Source organism: Procambarus clarkii, chromosome 45 (assembly GCF_040958095.1).
Source record: "Procambarus clarkii isolate CNS0578487 chromosome 45, FALCON_Pclarkii_2.0, whole genome shotgun sequence".
NCBI classification, from domain to species: domain Eukaryota; kingdom Metazoa; phylum Arthropoda; class Malacostraca; order Decapoda; family Cambaridae; genus Procambarus; species Procambarus clarkii.
In genome coordinates, this window is record NC_091194.1 from 3,375,880 (window position 1) to 3,395,567 (window position 19,688).

Consider the following 19,688-nt stretch of genomic DNA (forward strand, 5'->3'; position numbering starts at 1 on the left):
GTAAGTGGCAATATGAAACATTGTACAGTAACTGTTAGTATATGATATGAAAAACTTTGTTATGTGAGCTTTTATGGATTTTTATAAACTTCACTAACATAATATTCATGACTGTTTTCTATAATAACAGATAATGACACATATTAAAAAAGCTATAACTTAGTTATAAAGTTATTATATATATAGTTAGGGTGAGTTATATATTAATAATCACTTGGACAGAAGTGTGCCATACTCCGAGGTCACGTGACTGTTGGCAACACACCCGGCCAGTGTACAGTGTTGGGGACAGGAAGCCGCTTGTGCCACACAACACTTGACTTAACTCCCGGGATCTGTTTACTAGGTGAACAGAGGCATTAGGTGAAAGGAAACGCCCCCAACCATTTGTGTCCCGCCCGGGAGTCGAACCCAAACTCCCTTGTTGTGAGTCGAGACAGAAACCAACTCTACTAAGAGATCATATATAATATATATAATAATAATGTATTTATAAGATATACGAATGATCATATTACAGTTGTCACACATGTTTTTATATTTGTTTAGGTTAGTGTAGTTAGGGAGAGTTGTGGGTAGAGGTGTATAGAGCCCTGAGCCCCAAGCCCCAAGCCTTGTGCCCTGAGCCCCAAGCCTTGAGCCCCAAGCCCTGAGCCCCAAGCCCTGAGCCCCATGCCTTGAGCCCTGAGCCCCAAACCTTGTGCCCTGAGCCCCGAGCCCTGAGCCCGAGCCCCAAGCCCTGAGCCCGAGCCCCAAGCCCTGAGCCCTGAGCCCGAGCCCCAAGCCCTGAGCCCTGAGCCCGAGCCCCAAGCCCTGAGCCCTGAGCCCGAGCCCAGGTAACGTGACCACCAGACACCACACACTCACACCTTGGATTCTTACCAACATAACTGTAAAGATGTGAAGGCATATCAGGGCTCCAGTAATAGTCTACTTGTAAACTGGTCAGTGTACCTGTGTGTGAGGGCGTGTTTGTCCCTCGTACAGCAACAATCCTAAATTAACAGTTCATATATTAGCTTACATTACATTCTGGTACGTAGTGATCATATCGCCTCTTTTTTCTTCTATATTCGAGTTTTGGCATATTTAATGCCTCTAACCCTCTCCTCGTAGCTCTTGTCCTTCAGTTCTGGGAGCCACTTAGTGGCATGTCTTTGCACTTTTTCCAGTTTGTTTATGTGCTTCTTAAGATATGGGAACTATTCAACTGCTGCATATTCCAGCTTTGAAACAACACAACAGACATTCGGCACCTCTTTGGGCCCTTTTGAACTACTAAATCATTTTAAGTATATAATTAATCAATATGTGTTTTATTACATGTTAATATATGAGTTTCATGCCCAATATGAGACTTAGATACCCTAATACCATATATGGATTCAGTATTCGGACAATTCATCACTTTTACTAATTGTCGTTCTAGTTATTGTGGTCCTCTCCTAGGCTAACTACTTGGAACTCGCCTAGGTCTACACTCACCCAGTTGTGTTTGCGGGGGTTGAGCTTTGGCTCTTTGGTCCTGCCTCTCAACTGTCAATCAACTGGTGTACAGATTCCTGAGCCTACTGGGCTCTTATCATATCTACATTTGAAACTGTGTATGGAGTCACCCTTCACCACATCACTGCCTAATGCATTCCATTTGTTAACTACTCTGACACTGAGAAAGTGTTTCCTAACGTCTCTGTGGCTCATTTGGGTACTAAGCAACTGACCTTTCCCAAGATGCAACCCACAACAATTACCTAACACTTGAGTACCTATTTACTGCTGGGTAAACAGGTATCAGGTGAAAAAATATGTGCTCAAACATGTTCATCCTGCTCAGGCATTGAACCCTGGATCATTTAGTTGGTGCCTGCTCCACACTACAGAATACATAAGACAGTTATAATAAAAAAATTACTATTGTAATAAGCTGTAGAGAGAATGTTATTGACTGATATAATATACTCGCTACAAAGCACATTTTCATGAGATGGTATACTGTACTATTCATAATTTTTCTCTTAGATTGAGAAGCCATTATAGGGTCTTGTGGCCCTAGAGAAGCCACTCTGCTTAAGAAACAAAACCATTTTAAAGGCTGAAAGGCTTCTGTGGATTTGAGATTTTTTTTCTAACCTTTAAAATATTTTGAGTTCTGGCTACTGATTTTTTTTTTTTTAAGTAAAGCATTCACAACAGTTAGAAGCAGGTGAAGTATTTACTGCCCAGTTCTACGTACTCTATTACATAATATGTATTTTTTGTTTTGAGGTGTGTTAAGATTAACTGTGTCACCACAGGTACCTGAGTTGCCACGATGGGTTTGTGCTGTGGCATCAGTTGGCTGTACGCCATACTAGTCACAGCATTAGGTATTGCTTTATGCAACATTTTCACAAGAAAAAAGAAGGATTTGAAAGGCAAACATGTTTTGGTGAGTTCTGCTAACTTTTGTAGCAATTATATATTTTTACTGTTAAAATGATTATACTGGTATAATAATAATAATAATAATAATAATATAATAATAATTAGGGGAAAAGTACATAAAAAATGGTATGCAAGAAGGAATTGGATCACCTTTTATCTCTCTTCATAACATTGTAGCTCCCTCATATCTTTACTGCATCATGTAACTTAGAGCCTTTCAAGTTTAGGACATGTGGGTATTAAACAACCTCCATATATTAATATTCTAATTACCATTGTCTTGCATTTGATTCTGTTCTCTGAGGAAGGGGCCACAGGAGAAAGGTCTCGGGATAGTCATATCTAAACAGGCTTTTCTAACTTGGTTTATTTTGCCTTTTGTGTGTGTGCTCCTAAACTGTCTCTTTCCAGAACATTGAGTAACTTTAACAACCAGACTCCTGAACTTACTTCTGTAAATTTGTTTCATAAGCTTATAGATTGTCCCACTACTTGCCTTGATAAACAAGTATTTTTTCTAACCTGCTCAATCTTCATGTTTCATAACTTTGCATTTTCTCAATTTTCTGGGTAATGTATTCTACTGCTCCCAAAGTATTTTTCATAACATTCTGTCTCCATGCCTCATAACTTTGCCTTTTCAGAGTCTTCTGCTGGCTCTTAGGCTTTGTAATAATCCTAGCTGAGCCATTTATTGGATTATTGATCAGTAATAACAATAAGAAGAAGAACAATAAGAATAATATTTTATTTAGGAAATGTACATACATAGGTGCAGAGTTACAAACATTCTGATTGATTTATAGATAGAGCTAGTACAGTACATACAATACCTAAAGCCACTACTAGTACACACAGCATTTTGGGCAAGGTCAGGTGGGAAAAATAACACTTAGACTAAAACTTAATAGTAATTGAGCTTAATCTACATTGGTTCAGTCGTATTACACAATACATTACAGTGCTTATGTTATATACCAGATCATTGTCCATTATTTGACCTGCTTTATGTTTCATATTATTGAAGCATTGTACAGAATCCTTTACATTTAGTCATTTGGGTCAAACACCTAAATAATGTAAAAGATTTTTAAGCTATCCAAGCTTGAAATAATTTAAATACAGTAGTTAATAATAATGCATTTATATGCATCAGGAAAGAACGTAAGGATTCAACGGTATAGTACTATCATTTCATGTTTGTCACTCCGTGCATGCAGGCATGAGGCATAACACACATGGGATATCTGCACCAAATTTAATTTAGTGTTCTCGACACTATATACATAAATGTACACTATATAGGGTATAAATGTATACACTATATACCCCTTCCTTACATACCGTCTTCAGGATATATTCTAAAAGGTGGTCTTTTCTTGGTGTTTTTTCTGGTTGTCAGGTCGGTGTGCTTCCTGCTCTACTTCGTAGTTTCTGTTTGTGTAATACGGGCTTTGTCTCTTCAGCTTCAGTTGTTCATTTTTGATACTCTAACTTTCTGGCAAATTTTCTCTTGGTTTCTGCTAAGCACTTGTGAATTGTTCAAGCTGGGTATGGTTCTGTAGGTTTGACAGTTTACCAGTGTTTAGATCAGGGAGCCACTGAGAGACGCCAGAAAAAGGTGTTTCATTACATTTAAATCTGGGTTTTTTCATTTGATATATTTCTTAACTACTAATGCCTCTTGACTCTGAAAATGGGGAAAGGAGTAATAGTGATGATAATCATGTGTTTAAAAACTATTGCTGTTTAAAATACTGTAGTGTGTGTTTACATGAAATTGATGTGCATTGCTTAAATTTATTAGATAACTGGAGGTTCAAGTGGAATTGGTCTGAGTGTTGCCCATGATGTCGCTGGCAGAGGTGCAAATGTGACTCTGATAGCGAGAAGTGTCAGCAACTTGGAGAAGGCTCGAGATGAGGTGGCTGGCACAATTTCCAAGGTTGCATCTGGGGGAAAAGTCCAGTTCTTTTCAGGTGAATATTTAATAAAAAATAGAATAAAAACCCTTTATTATATTTCTAAATTTCCAAAGGAGATAATCAAGGAATGAGAGGAACTGCAAAACATAAGTGCTTAATATGTGCACTTTTGTTTCCTGTTTTAAGAAAGACTGACTATTATTGGCTAATTTTATTTTTATATTGTTCAAGACTTAATGTATAATAATAGTTCCCCTTTTACCAACAGCTGACCTAAGTGGATCCCCAGAAAAGGTATCACTAGCGGTTAAGAGTGCAGAAGCTAGCTTGGGACCGGTGTTCATGTTGGTGAACTGTGCAGGGTTTTCCAGGGCTCAGAAATTTGAAGACATTTCTCCACAGCTTCTCAAGGTTTGTCAAAGCCCCTCATTTCTCCTGAATTCTTTCCAACTGAATTTTGAACTGTGGTAATGTCTTGGTATTTAATAGCTTTAATGGCCATATACTGTTTTTGCAGATAAGTAGTTTAATAATTAATATTAAATGTACTTTAGGAGAGTTCAAGCACAATACTGATTATCTTGGAGGGTCCCCTTCAGTATCTAGGGGAGCTACCGAAGTTCCCACAAGAAAGAGGCGCTTCATCACATTTAATCTAGTTTTATGCTGGAAGTTTAAAGTCATAATTCTGGACATTTGGTATCTTCAACAAAATTATGAAGTTCCAGACATGAAATTTTTAGAAGTGAGAGTAGTGGAGAGCCCCAGTAGTTGAGGTTAAGAGGCTGGGATCATTCGTGTTGCTGTTATGAGCACCTTGAGCTGCTTGAGCACCTTGAGCATGAGCTGCTGTTATGGAGCCGGTCGGCCGAGCGGGCAGCACACTGGACTTGTGATCCTGTGGTCCCGGGTTTGATCCCGGGTGCCGGCGAGAAACAATAGGCAAAGTTTCTTTCACCCTATGCCCCTGTTACCTAGCAGTAAAATAGGTACCTGGGTGTTAGTCAGCTGTCACGGGCTGCTTCCTGGGGGTGGAGGCCTGGTCGAAGACCGGGCCGCGGGGACACTAAAGCCCCAAAATCATCTCAAGATAACCTCAAGATAACCTTGGCTGCTACACCTATTTTTTCAGCTTTATCCCCGTAGAACAGCATTTCTCAACCAAGGTTCCCCAGAGTCGAAGGGTTATGTGAGAGTTATATAATAATTTATGTATTATACAGTATAATAATTTTTATGCAGTGGTTCCTTGAGACAAAAATTATTTCAAGAGTTTCACAAGGATGAAAAGGTTGAGAGATGCTGCCAAAGATGGTTGAAAAGCAGCCAGAACACAAAATTTTGAAATTTTGCATTTTTATTATATATTCATTAAGAAAAGCATATAATCTTTCCAGCTGTGCAATTACAAAACAAGGCAATGTTTCATAAATCTGGATGGAGTTCTGAATATAATCTGACTTTTAGAAGGAGCATTATATTAATTGTCAAGTCATCTAGATATTTCATTTATGCAAGTATATACTAGATATAAAATCCACAACATCTTTGTAGATTTCACATTTTATTCTTATATTAAAAATCTTAAAAGCCTTCTAAGGTTTTCGTTACACTATATGGCGTTGCAAAATGTTGAGGTCGCACTGTATTTCACTGTGTTAGTGTGATGAGATATGCCAGTATAGACCAGGAATACCTTTCTTGATCAGCCTCATGCTATTACTGTATTACACAATATTTGTGGGTAGCTGCCTCTTGTGACCTAATTCATAAAACTAATATAGCATATTATTTATATACTGTACAGTATTTGGATTTAAGCTTTACACAGTTTCAATTACTATCTGCGATTTCCTCTTGTGCTCCAATCACTATCTATGATTTTTTTTTATAGGATTTGTTAACTGTTTTTAGACATATACTGCTCAATGTAGTTCTTTTATATAGCTTTGCCATATAATGGTTCAGGAAATGTGGTGCAGGGAGTTAAAATTTACAACCTTAATAATGTACAGTATCTGTTTGTACAGCAAATGATGGATGTGAATTACACCGGGTCATTCATTATCACACAAGAGGTGGTGCGGAGCATGAAGCAACAACGGGAGGGAGTAGTGGTGTTCACCTCGTCCCAGGCCGGTCTGCTTGGCCTGTATGGGTTCACTGCTTATTCTGCTGCCAAGAGTGCACTTGTCAAGTTAGCTGAATCTCTTCACATGGAGGTAGGTTGTGGTGGTGTTCAGTTAACAATATGTTTTATAGTGGGCAATGGTAAAGGTATTTAATAGTAGGGTAGATTGGCAAGTGAATTTGGTGAAGAGCAGTGTATGCAGTAGACAGTAAACTATATACCCATGACTGTAATCCACATTTGAGTAATGCCAGTTAGAATTGTAATCCCCACAATCTTAAACCCATTGCAGGAGCTGACCCTATTAGTAGAACTATGAAATGTAGAGTTACAGTAAAAAAGTAAATACTTTCAACTTTTTGGATTCTACTTGGAAAATAATGGATGTACAGTACACTGCTCCCACCCACCATTAATGTTTGTTTATGCTTCTTATTCATTGCAAAGACATCTATGTTGCATCAAACATCTAAAAGTGAGGGAATTATTACAGTACTATAACCTTTGATTATAATGACAGATAAGACAATCACTGGCAAAGTATAAGAATAGGGAGTAGTTTAGATATTATAACATGGGCACTTGTTGATTCTCCTCACAAAATCCACTTATGGTAATTAGTAACATGCAATGGCACAGTGTGAAAAAATCCACCCAAACCCAAACCACAGGACAACAACCACGGCATCCAAACCCTTGCACAGAATATCTAACTAGTTTCCTTTCAATACTGTAATTTATGTTTAAATTACAGTGTGGTATAAATTAGAAGGCTGTGTGTAATGATGTTTATAGTGCTATACTTCTAATATTGCCCTTGGATTTTTGTATTCCTTTTTATGTACAGGTTTTACAGCAAGTGTACCTTTATTGTACAGTAGACATGTTAAACTCCCATATGTCAAATATATTCATATACATACTGTATTCACACAAGCATTTCCTTCACACAGTGCTAATGCATTGAGTTTTTTGAGTCCAGCTATGATTGTCTTTAAAGATAAAAAAATTCTATTACCTCATATGAATTCTTCCAAGATTAACATGTGAAGCTGTGAATGGGTGTGGCTTCAGTTATGACAGACTATGTATAAAGATCTCTGCCTTTGCTTGAAAGAACTTTTATAATGTGATTTCAGGTGAAGCCGTATAATATCACGGTCACAGTGTGCTACCCTCCGGACACTGACACACCGGGCTTTGAGGAGGAAAATAAGACTAAACCCGTGGAGACAAAGCTGATTTCTGAGGCAGCTGGACTCTTCAAGGTAATTTGAGTACTATATTATCCTGTATTCAATAATTCCACAAGGACATATCCTTGGCTTTGTCCACTTTGTTTTTCTCTACAATTCTTGCAGGTATTTGCTTCAAACTTAAAGCATAGGTGCTAATATGAATGAGTGTAGTTGGATGGTGTATCATAGGGTTACCACAGCGAACACTATTGTAACATCTCTTGTCTGTGTTTGGAAGTCTTAATAGAATGTGCACAAAATTGGAGACTATTGTTTAAACTCCAGTACAGTACTGTACTTCATCAGTGGAGGATGGAAAGATTACTATTATAATGGGCAGTATGATCAGTGAAGGCATTGTCATGTCCCAACACAAACAGCAACACATCTGCAATACACATCTATGCTACACTTTCTAACTTCAGAATTGCTTTTAAATACTTGGATGGAGAAATACTAAAGAAATTGTTCATGACTTTTGTTAGACCAAAACTGGAATATGCAGCAGGTTGTGTGGTGCCCATATCTTAAGAAGCACATCATCAAACTGGAAAAGGTGCAAAGACATGCTACTAAGTGGCTCCAAGAACTGAAGAACAAGAGCTATGAGGAGAGGGTTAGAGGCATTAAATATGCAAAAGGTAGAAGATAGAAGAAAAAGAGGGGATATGATCACTACGTACAAAATAGTAACAGGAATCGATAAAATTGATAGGGAAGAATTCCAAAGACCTGGAACTTCAAGAACAAGAGGTCATAGATTTAAACTAACGAAACAAAGCTGCCAGAGAAATATAAGAAAAATTCACTTTTGTAAACAGTGGAGTAGACAGTTGGAACAAGTTAGGTGAGAAGGTGGTGGAGGCCAAAACTGTCAGTAATTTCAAAGCATTATAATGACAGAGTGCTGGGAAGACGGGACACCACGAGCGTAGCTCTCATCCTATAACTACACTTAGGTAATTACAGGAAAAGAACATTACTGTTTATCCATCGTCTTCCATGAGAAGTAATAAATATGATAAAGCTGATGGCAGTATAACTGAAGACCATAATTATATAGTTTTTGGAAGTTTGGATGACAAATGAGGAATATTGGTTATTTTTTAAATAGAAAAGTCATTTGTTTTATGAATGTTGGGAAATAATATAAACATAGTTAAATGAATTTTGGGGTTCAGTTCCAGAGCTCATGATGTGCCTCTGTAACCACTACTGCCCACAGTATGGGTATTGGGTGCATAATAAATGAACTAAACTTCCATAACTCAACATTAGTACCATCCAACAAGCAAAATTAAAGTTACTATCTTCAGCAGCATGCATCATGATGACACATTAATGTAGACTTAAAAGATTTTAATACAAATCTATTAAATTATGTAACTAAAAGTTTTGTAATTATTTTGTGCTGGGGTAAGCAAACACCCAAAGGGTACTTGACGAGTGAGTACACTCGGGTACTAATATAGGGTAAGTCTGTGCAGTGTGGCATGATAGACTAAAAATAATCTGTAGATGACGAGTCACAATAACGTGGTTGAAGATTTGAAAATGAAACCACACCAGATGAAATGTCGACGTGATGATGGTCCAGGATGGACCGATACATCGTCACGTCCTCAGCATCTGGTGTGTGGCTTAGTCTTTAAAAATACTGTACTGTAAAAGTGTCTTCTGCCGAAATTATTTACTGGCACAACGCAGGAATGTATTTCGATAAATGTTTATCTGTTAATGTTGAGAAATGACAGCTGTCCCATGCAAGATTCTTAGCAGGATTATGAAGAGTATTCACAATAGCATAATTCGTAGCTATCTTTATATGCCATCTTGGATCACACTTGATAAAAGTTGCAGTTAACCTAGAGCATGTTGAAAGTGCACTAATACATTATAAATATGAGTTAAATATTTGTAATTACTGTATTGTATTTTATCAGGCTGATGACGTGGCTAAACAGTTAGTGGAAGATGCCTTGAGTGGATCGTTCTCCAGTACTGTTGGTTTTGAAGGGTTTTTACTGACTACACTCTGTGCTGGCATGGGCCCCATCACAGATGCTAAATCCTTCATGGCACAGGTGAGCACTTTTGAAAGTTGTATTCAAATCTTGCATTTATGCTCAGGTAATTATCCATAAATATTCATCACTTGAGATGTTTTATCTAATATATTTATTTCAAGTAATGTCTAAATTGTCTTCCGTATTTGAATAATACAGTATTTAATATTAAAAACCCCAAAAAGCATAGAGAAATTAATGTTTTCAAATTATTATGCAGTATATGACAGTCCAGACCTCATCAAATTCCTCTAAATAATGATCTTATTTTGCTACTGGATCACTGATTGAAAATTTTCAGTTATCAGTTTAGATCTAGATTTTTGGTACATTATCTGTGGGTAATGTGATAGCAAAACATTTTAATCCATTATATGTACAGCTAAAATTTGAAGGTGCCACTGTATACGTAGATACTATACACCAAGGGTGAGGTGGCAATTAGCCGTGTCGATTAAACTATAGTCCCCATTAGACACCATGATAAGTCTTCTAAAAGGTGATGTGGACTACATACATGTATTATACATTAATGGATAAAATACTTTGTATATATAAGGTACCATACCTAAGAAGTAGCAACACAATGGACCCCTTTTAATTATAACAAAGAAAATCTAATAAAATATAGTTTCAAAAATTAGATAAAATTTTTTAATTATAAAATTATATATATACATTTTTGGGGGGTCTGTGGCATAATTGAGGTATATTTTGTATTCCAATTTTTTGTTTACAATCATTTATTAGTTGGGTTATACTTGTAATTAAAAATTAGGTGTCGGCATGTTTGCAAATAAGTGCAAACACAAGTTTATAATTGATTGCGCTCCTCTCTGCATGTTCCCAACCATGAATATAGCAAGTTCAGCAATGCTAAAATGTGTCACTTTAAATTTTCTAAGCTATTTGTTAGTTTATAACTATAAAATTGGCATGTCAATGAACACAGATGAATTCTCTAAATACAATGTAATAAGTATTTAAATGATTGTGCACAACAGCAAAGAATTTATGAATAGCCAACTCTTACCCAACCTGTTTCAGTACCTAGCCCAGGGCCATAAGTGCAAACAAAAATTTATCAAGCATTGATTGAAACACTTTCTTTAAAAGTGAAAGCTTAACATGATGATTTAGCTTCTGCCAGTCTCGTGTTCATTCTGAGGCACAAGTTAGCAAACTGTGTTCATCCCCTTATTTACATAATTTGTCATGAACTTATAAGGGTACCAAAGCTAACAAGTGAATTTTTCAGGTGTTTTTGTCAGGTATCATTCGTGTCATCACATCATTTTATCTGTGGAAGTTTGCCAGGACTGTAGAGGGGGAGTACAAGAAGAGGGCAGCTGGCAAGAAGAGCGAGTAAGATACTGCCGGGTAAATATTAGTCAAACAAATGAAAACATCCCAGGATCGGCGATTCCAGAAGTTTAGGCAAAAATGTTTACATCGAATTAAAATTTGAAAAGGAAGAATTGGAGTTATCAATCACATTAGAGGTGAATTCAAGTTTCTAAAACATGAAATAAACAATGACAAGACTACACATTACTTGGCAAATGTTTGCCAAGATAACCTCTGAAATTAGTTTGTCATGGATTTGCATTACAACAGTACAGGGCAAGACGTATGAAAGTACTTTATGTACAGGCGGTACAAAAGGTTGTCCATTATATAGGATATCTTTGGTAAGGCTCACCTTCCTAATCAAGACTACAGTACAGTAAATTATTAAGAGATTGTAAAGTTGTGAACTTCTGTATAATAAATAAATATTAATATTTTGTATACAAAATTTCCTGGACTTCAGAAAATGTCGAGCAATTTTTGCAATTTCGTTTGTTAAATTTCATTTCTGGTCATCCTCCCTAAATCGGTGACCAAAATTAAGTTCAACTCGTGCATGATGTGCACCATATTACAAGCATCACAAACTAAATGAAGTATGCAAGTGGTAGTCCTTATAGCAATTACACTGCAGAATCTACGTATACAAAACCTTGTACAGGAAATGTGTAAAAAAAAAAAAAAAAAAAGTTTGGCTGAAAACAACCAAATACCCACATGAAAAAAAGTTTTAGACCTTAAAGTCCTAGCATTACTACAACCACCCGTTCTCACAAAGATCCAAGCTTTTTAATCTTTCCTCCAAACCCAGTTTATGAATGAAAAGTGATTTACACGCCTCAACTGATATCTAAACACATCCGGAACAAATGCTTCACTCCTGTCCTCGGTTCGAACCACAATTCTATAAATGCTTCACCTACAAACTTACCAACAGATCCTAAACACCTAACCTACACAACTTTTATGTACAAGAATATTAATTTATATGAGAAATCAATTTTTAATACACAGTATGTTAAAATTGATGAATGTGTCTGGGGAGGACAGCCACTGCTTTAAACAGCCTGGTGTGAGAACAGGTTGACAATTAAGGCTTCAGGATTGACTGAACTGTCACTTTCATGTATTGTTTGGGCTATATATAACTTTCAGAATTTAATACAATAGGAAAGTGGCAATAGTTGGCCAAAAGGATGAAAAATCAAAGTGCATGTTTATATGAACAATAACCAGTTATGGTTTATTCAAATTTATCTTAAATTCTAAAAAATGTTGCAAAGCTCACTATCTTGTTAGCAATAACACTACAAGTAAACAGTAAGGAACAAGTAAAAATCTAAATAATCTAAATGTTAGGCTTTATTGGCTTATTTAGATTTTTCAGAGGATTTTGAGTCACGCATAGAAGAACGTCGACGGCGAATCTCCTCTTGCCTTTTCTCCTTTGCTTCCTTCTGCCGAACAGCCAAAAGCTTTGCATAGTCGGCCTTCTCTTCCTTGTTCTTGACAGCTCGCTGGCGCTTAAGGGCCTTCTTATGTCTTTTACGCTGAAAAGACAATTTATATATTTACAAAGATATTCATAGGACTGTTTGCAGTTGGAAAAAATGCCCTTTTCTAGATATTTTAAATACCAAAATACATTGCACATCAATTTCCATAATTAAAGAAATAGCAAACTACAGTACTCATCATTTGAATTTTATTAATTCTGAGCTCATCTCCACGGAGTTCGAGTCCCCCTCGTCACAAATTTAATGAGTATACCATGAACCCTGCAAGACATTGCTTCTCACTCATGGCTCACCTTCTAATATCAACTTAAAACATTTATTCAAGTAACAAAACTTATCTACTCATGAGCATAAAGTCACTTAACACTATCAAAGTATTCAAACAAGTGACTGGCAAGAACATTGCATTCAGCAGTTACCAAATGATTCCAGTTTTATATCTAACCTGAAGGACAACTGGAGTAATGAGCCTCTGAATCTTGGGAGCCTTGGTTTTGGGTTTCTTTCCTTCTTTACCAGACAGTGGGCGCTTGATCACGTACTGACGCACATCATCCTGCTTGCTCAAGTTGAACAACTTCCTAATCTTCGAAGCACGCTTTGGTCCAAGACGACGAGGAACGGAACCATCAGTAAGCCCAGGAATCTCCTGCAGGTGAAACATTCACGGAGGGTTATTTCTACAGATACAAAGTCATTAGTTAATTAGATTCAAGGCTTTACACTTTGAACTTTAAAAGTCCAGCTACAAGCCAAATGTACAATTTGAAATTCACAAGCACTTCAACAAAAAACTTTCTACTTTAAAAAGCTAAAATAAAATTTTTGTATACAAGAAATCACTTAAATTTATAAGTACTGTACATGACAAAATACTGCGAGACATTTGGAACAACAATGCCGATGAAATTTAATGCTCTAAGGTTTAAAATGTATATGTAGGAGGGAACCAATAAATTCACTAGTCCAATAAAATAACTAGACATTAGTAAGACTTGTAAAATTAGTAAGGAGTGGCTTATCACACTATTATCCATAGAGGTAGCACAAATGGATAATAGTGGTCCCCTCTGTTTAAGAGGGATGGGAAGTTTTTGGGAAGGGTACAGCTGGGACAATGAATGTCAATATACAACTCGCTATCAGAAAATTGCAAACATTTCCACCAATAATTGTTATATTTGAAATTATTAAACACTGGCCTGCATATCAGTAAATAACTGCCACCATTCTACATAACCCAGATTTTGTCCCATTTTGATGGTGGCAATTTCGCAGTGATCTTGACAGCTTCCTAGAATCACATTTAGACAATCGGTATACGCAAGAAAGCAATTTTAAGATAGAAAAAAAAGTGTAAGGCTGAAATCAATAAGTATTGGACAAGATAGGGAAACTTAAAATTTTGGTGTAGTCTCTAGGAGACCAGCATGATGAATGTGACCATCACAAAGGATAAGTTATAGATGTGTGGAAAATATTAAACGAGTTGCTCCTTGATGTAAGGATGACAATATCCAAAACCTCTTGAATCAATATTAAGGCAAATTATGAAGTACTGTACTATATAGAGGAAAATGTTTAATAGAAATGTACTACTTATGCATTTGGGTGCCAAGAATACTAAAATTACTTGATGCCCCATATGCCAGTTATAAAGAACTATATTTACAAGAAAATTGTTGTACTCGCCTAATTGTCCTTGCGAGGATTGAGCTTCGGCTCTTTAGTCCCGCATCTCTACCATCAATCAACTTCATCAACCAACCTGTTTTCACATTTAATGCACCATGACTTGATACTATCAACCACTAGAAACTAACGAGCACTGACTGACTTCACTACTTTAGATTGGTATTCTGTACTAGTTCTACACTATTTAGGCAAAACCCTGTGACATTTTATGCACAATTTGTAAGCTGGCCTGAAACACTACAAGAGTTTTTAGTGCTAGTGGTAAATTGATACAGCTGTGCAACTTTAACAAAAGGGTACAAGACTAACCCCATCACCCTTCTTGACTATAACCAGGGCAAGCACAGACAAGTTGGAGTCCACAATACAACCACGGACTGACTTCCTCTTGCGCTCTCCAGTTCTGCGGGGACGGTAGCAGGAATGGCCCTTGGAAAGCAAAAGCCGGACACGATCTGTAAACAAAAATTAATTGCCGTTTAGAAATGGCAAATGTGATACCAGTGAAAGGGGCAAGAATGAAATATGGAGTTGTAGAGCAGGTAAAACAACACTGAGGTAATACAAATGTTAGTAGAATGCCCACAGAATCCTTTAATGGAAAGGGTTGTAGATTTAAAGAAATTACAATAAGACGGGGTAACATTGGAATGTTTTAACCTATATTTAAGACATTTATGAACACTGATTTGAGTTTGGTTGGATGAACCACTTCAAAGAAAGTCTACAAGTTTGCCAGTTTTTTTTTTTAATTTCCAGTTACAGTACTATTTTTCTAGATTTTATAATTTGATAAATTCAATCCTAGAGGGAAAATAAAATATTACTGTAAATTATATTTGTTCTAAAATATAACACTGCTAGTGCTAATTAAATTAAATGTGAAAATACATACTATTTGTGAGTACACCCTGCTTCATTGGGAAACCTTGCTTGTCATTGCCACCAGCAATCCGCATCACGTATCCCTTCCATTCATCACCAAGGGTGTCTGCTTCAACTTCCTGGCCCATACGCTTTTCATTGAAGATGCGTACTTTTTTCTCATCGTCAAATTCAAAGAGCTTTTGACACCCCGTAGCGGGGTATGACACGTTTAACTGCAAAGGTTAACAATTAAGTTTACAAACTTTAAGGGTTATGTAACATTGCCCAACACTGACCAAAACACTATCCCTTAATTTCACATGGGTTGGGTTATTTGTCCTCCCCCCCCCTCCCCCCATACACAAATCTCACAATTGGGTAAAAATGCAGTCTCAAATAGTAGCTATACAATATACACCTGCAATAAAGGTGTCCAGTGTTGACCAGACCACACACTAGAAGGTGAAGGGACGACGACGTTTCGGTCCATCCTGGGTCATTCTCAAGTCTATTGTCTTGATGGTCCAGGACGGACTGAAACGTTGTCGTCTCTTCATCTTCTGGTGTGTGGTCTGGTCAACATACTTTAGCCACATTTTGTGACATCGCCTGCACAAGGTGTCACAGTATTATTTGGTATAGTTATGATGACCAAGATGACATTTTATGATTTATCAGTCCTAGCATTCTAAAATATATAAAGTTCACCCAGAAAACTGTTCGTGTTCATTTTAAGAGTATAGCTACCTTTTATTTTTTGAATTGGAAAGCAAGAAAAATGCACTCATTCCCCAACACTTTAAATGATCTTTTAGAAATATTGAATTTTCTTCAGGTCTTCATGTAACCGAGGTGTATCACTTGTATAAACATCAAGATGGTTATTTATTTCATGCATGTTGTATGTTATTTTTATTATTGTTGCTGCCCGAAACGCTGTGCGTATTAGTGGCTTTAGGTAGTGTATGTACTAGCTCCATCTATATATCCAACATTATGTTAGCAACACATCTATGTACTGTACGTACTTTTACCCGAATAAACATTTTGAATTTTGAATTATTTTTATATGTACAGGCATTCTTACATTCTTGCAAAGCCACTAGCATTCATAGCGTTTCAGGTAGGTCCTTAATCCTAATTTTCTTAGAATACGACTCGCCAAATTGTTTAGCAACCAGGTACCCCTTCACTGTTGGGTGAACAGAGGCTACAGTTGAGGATTAGCATCCAATCAATCCTCTCCAGCCAGGGTACAAACCCAGGCCAAATTGCTCGCGAAGCACCGGGCGAGTTTTGCCACTGCGCCATGGAGACTGCAGTGGTAAACCTCACCTCATTCAACATTTATTTGCCAAGTAATACTGTACTGTACAGTAAGTCCCCATTACCCTGTTACATGATCTAAATTACCAGTTTATATAAACTATCTGAGCCAGTATTGGTTGCTCAAACCTGGATTATCAAGACCAGCATTTCTCAACCAGGGTGCCACAAAACCCCAAGTAGGAGTAATAAATTGGAACACGAGTGATAAATAGGCTAATTCTAATCATGTACAAATGTATTTATTTTTGTGCTTAATCTCTATCATTTAACCAGTATAAAAAGCAAAGAACTCTTTCGAAAGTTGTCTTTACTGAAAAAAACTTAAAATTCACGTGGTTTATCTAAAAGTATGCGATCTAGATAATATACGCTTACCTGTCTAGAATTCATAGGGAGCAAGACTTAGTCCTTTTGGCCCTGTATCCTAGCTCATTGTATACAGTATGGCACATGCTCAATTTAATATTTATTATTTGTTAACCTGTTAACAGATAAGGCTTGCTTCATTAAAAATTAAAGTTGTATTAAATGATTGCTTCTACATTAACTTTTTTAAGCCCCATTTACATAAAAAAAGACGCTAAAACAGAAGCACCAACCACTATATACAGTACCTATTATACCACATTTGGTCTCAATTTTCCATCAGTGGAATAAACTGTTCCATAGCATCTGAACATGCCCTTGCTTTGAATTCCACCTCTTACGCTTCCTCTCCAATTTATTTTCCCATTATTTAAACATAACTTTATGGTCAGCCCCTCCTCTTCTCTAATGTACTACAATAAGTTGTTGGCTCCTATGGGTACCTCAAGCTTTAAAATTTTGGATAAACACCAGATGAAGTGTTCCAGACTGATACAGTACAATATATTAACTAGTTTGTCTGCCGAGTACAGTATCAGTTTAACACCACATGGGAATCCTTCAATACACAATCTATTTCTGTACTTACAAAATAAAATGAATGTTTAGATTGTTTAAAATCATCACAAATTTAAAAAATTAGTACTTACAGTATATAACTCCTTTATACGAGTTACTCAAAGTTTAAACAGAAGCATTATCTATTCTTAATGTCAAAGTTTGGGTTATTTGTGTATTGTAAAAACATTACAGATCAATGACCTACACAACTGGCTTTCAGGCTTCTCAATACACAAATAATAAAAGCATATAATTAACCAAAGTATTAACTAAAAGGAATATTCAAGACATCCCATAATATTTAATAATGTATCCACCACCACAATGATTAATGATAGGTCATTAATCGGCATGTGAAGATGGAGTTTATATACCACAAGGTGAAACACTGGTGTGAGGCCATGGACAAGGCCTCGCAGCTGCCTTTTTGTGGTGTAATTGGTCAACACTATAATAAACTAACAAATCATCCACGGACACCCATTCCAGCAAACATCTTTTATTGTAGACAATGAATAAGTTAAAAATTATTTTTTTCGGGTTGCAAAACTGTTTACATGCTTCATACATCAATTTCATGACAATGTTCAAAACTGAAGTGAAGTAGTATAAAAAAAAAGGGGGATAACCAATTTCAGGTGCGGAAGATGAATGATTCATAAATTATTTGGGAATCACTGAAACAAAAGAACCTAAATCAACCATTCAACAAAACACTTCATGTTCATCACAAATGCTCTCATCAATTTGGGTTTTGAAACGTCTTTCATATTTTGGTGTCCCAATACACTGCTGTACACTATAGGTTTGGAACACCGATTTGCAAACAAAAAAATTAATTTTTTACATAAAAATTATTTTTATTAAAACCACGTTTTAGTCTACTTCAAAACATTTTGATGACTAAAAATCAATGTTCCAAACCTAAATAAAAAGCTTAGCAAACGGCAAATGAGAAGAAAACTTTTCACTTATCATTGAATAGGAGCCCAAAGAGGGTGGATGGGTAGTGAACATTCATGAATACATTATATGACTAATGACTTGGGTACAAATGACTTGGCTAAACAACACATTTAGTCCAGAGAAGCATCCAGCCTCCACCACGAGAGCCACCCAGCACGAGGAGCACCTCGGCCCACACAGCCATTTGGGAGCGACATTATATTGACACAATTATCAACAAAAACAATGCTACTAAAATAATGATGCCAGTAAACGTGTTAACCACGCCAGCACCCCATAGAGGACGGGTCCCCAGGGGTAACAGTCAGGTGTGAGGGAACATGGAGGCTCACAGCCAGCCCAACACGCGGCCTCCCTCACACCGAGTAAACACCGCCCATTTCCACCCTCTCAGCCCGCCCTCACGCCTCATACACCACCCACACGCCCACCACCACACCTACAGTACACTCCCTCTCACTAGGCCAACACTTGAGCCAGCCAGGCCGCGTAGAGCGGGGAAAAGTGTAGAAAATATACCTTCATGGCGCGAGCCTGCCGTCCACGCCACCAGACGCTCGGGAAAGGTCCCGGTGCTGGCCACCTCCTTCCTCCACATCTTTCTTATTAAATATACTACACTTTCTAGCCCTTAATCCCACCTATCTCAACCTACATAAATAATGTTAATACTATATTATGCTTTATATATAATAATATTCAGGAATTAATGTCTACCGTTCATTATTAACTATTATTAAATGTATCACCTAAGCGCTATGCTTTTGTTTTCGATGTTAAATGTCTATATTCATTTTCGTTCTTATCAAATTAAGCTTTTTTTATATAACTTATATTAACATTGTCAGATATGTATATATAATTATCAATGTTAATAACCATTGAATAGACGAAACATTACATCAAACTATATAATATATTTAACTAAATTTACATCAAAGCAAATACCTGTGGGTGTTATTGGACCCCATACCCATCCTGTGGGTGGTAGTGGACCCCATAACCATCCTGTGGGTGGTAGTGGACCCCATAACCATCCTGTGGGTGGTAGTGGACCCCCTACCCATCCTGCGGGTGGTAGTGGACCCCATACCCATCCTGTGGGTGGTAGTGGACCCCATACCCATCCTGCGGGTGGTAGTGGACCCCATACCCATCCTGTGGGTGGTAGTGGACCCCATACCCATCCTGTGGGTGGTAGTGGACCCCATACCCATCCTGTGGGTGGTAGTGGACCCCATACCCATCCTGTG

General features: G+C 37.1%; 2 protein-coding genes across 4 annotated transcripts; one reads left to right on the forward strand and one right to left on the reverse strand.

The window, feature by feature from the left end:
* Positions 1-228: 228 nt before the first annotated feature.
* On the forward strand, positions 229-11,568 carry Kdsr (3-ketodihydrosphingosine reductase). Of its 3 annotated transcripts, none has more exons than XM_045761522.2 (8): positions 229-346; positions 2,295-2,428; positions 4,232-4,403; positions 4,618-4,760; positions 6,380-6,571; positions 7,620-7,748; positions 9,662-9,802; positions 11,043-11,568. In XM_045761522.2, exons 2-8 carry the CDS (start codon positions 2,312-2,314, stop codon positions 11,151-11,153), a joined length of 1,005 nt encoding a protein of 334 aa, XP_045617478.1. In that variant the 5' UTR covers positions 229-346; positions 2,295-2,311; the 3' UTR covers positions 11,154-11,568. The 3 variants fall into 3 exon arrangements, with proteins under 3 accessions (XP_045617478.1, XP_045617477.1, XP_045617479.1); XM_045761521.2 differs by having other exon boundaries at positions 239-426; XM_045761523.2 differs by having other exon boundaries at positions 244-363; positions 11,043-11,262.
* Positions 11,569-12,478: 910 nt separating this feature from the next.
* RpS6 (ribosomal protein S6) lies at positions 12,479-19,019 on the reverse strand. The gene is made up of 5 exons (XM_045761524.2): positions 18,955-19,019; positions 15,242-15,446; positions 14,656-14,801; positions 13,097-13,300; positions 12,479-12,684 (listed from the first exon to the last, which is right to left on the reverse strand). Exons 1-5 carry the CDS (start codon positions 18,958-18,960, stop codon positions 12,505-12,507), a joined length of 741 nt encoding a protein of 246 aa, XP_045617480.1. The 5' UTR covers positions 18,961-19,019; the 3' UTR covers positions 12,479-12,504.
* Positions 19,020-19,688: the final 669 nt, after the last annotated feature.

Bases quoted from the DNA above. Each gene is read 5' to 3' on its own strand.
- Kdsr (XM_045761522.2), top strand. From the start codon at position 2,312: ATGGGTTTGTGCTGTGGCATCAGTTGGCTGTACGCCATACTAGTCACA. The intron at 4,404-4,617 runs GTGAATATTTAA...TTTTACCAACAG, and splicing joins AAAAGTCCAGTTCTTTTCAG to CTGACCTAAGTGGATCCCCA. The intron at 7,749-9,661 runs GTAATTTGAGTA...GTATTTTATCAG, and splicing joins AGGCAGCTGGACTCTTCAAG to GCTGATGACGTGGCTAAACA.
- RpS6 (XM_045761524.2), bottom strand. The intron at 13,301-14,655 runs GTTAGTCTTGTA...TTTCACCTGCAG, and splicing joins TAGTCAAGAAGGGTGATGGG to GAGATTCCTGGGCTTACTGA. The intron at 12,685-13,096 runs GTTAGATATAAA...TTGTCTTTTCAG, and splicing joins TTACTCCAGTTGTCCTTCAG to CGTAAAAGACATAAGAAGGC.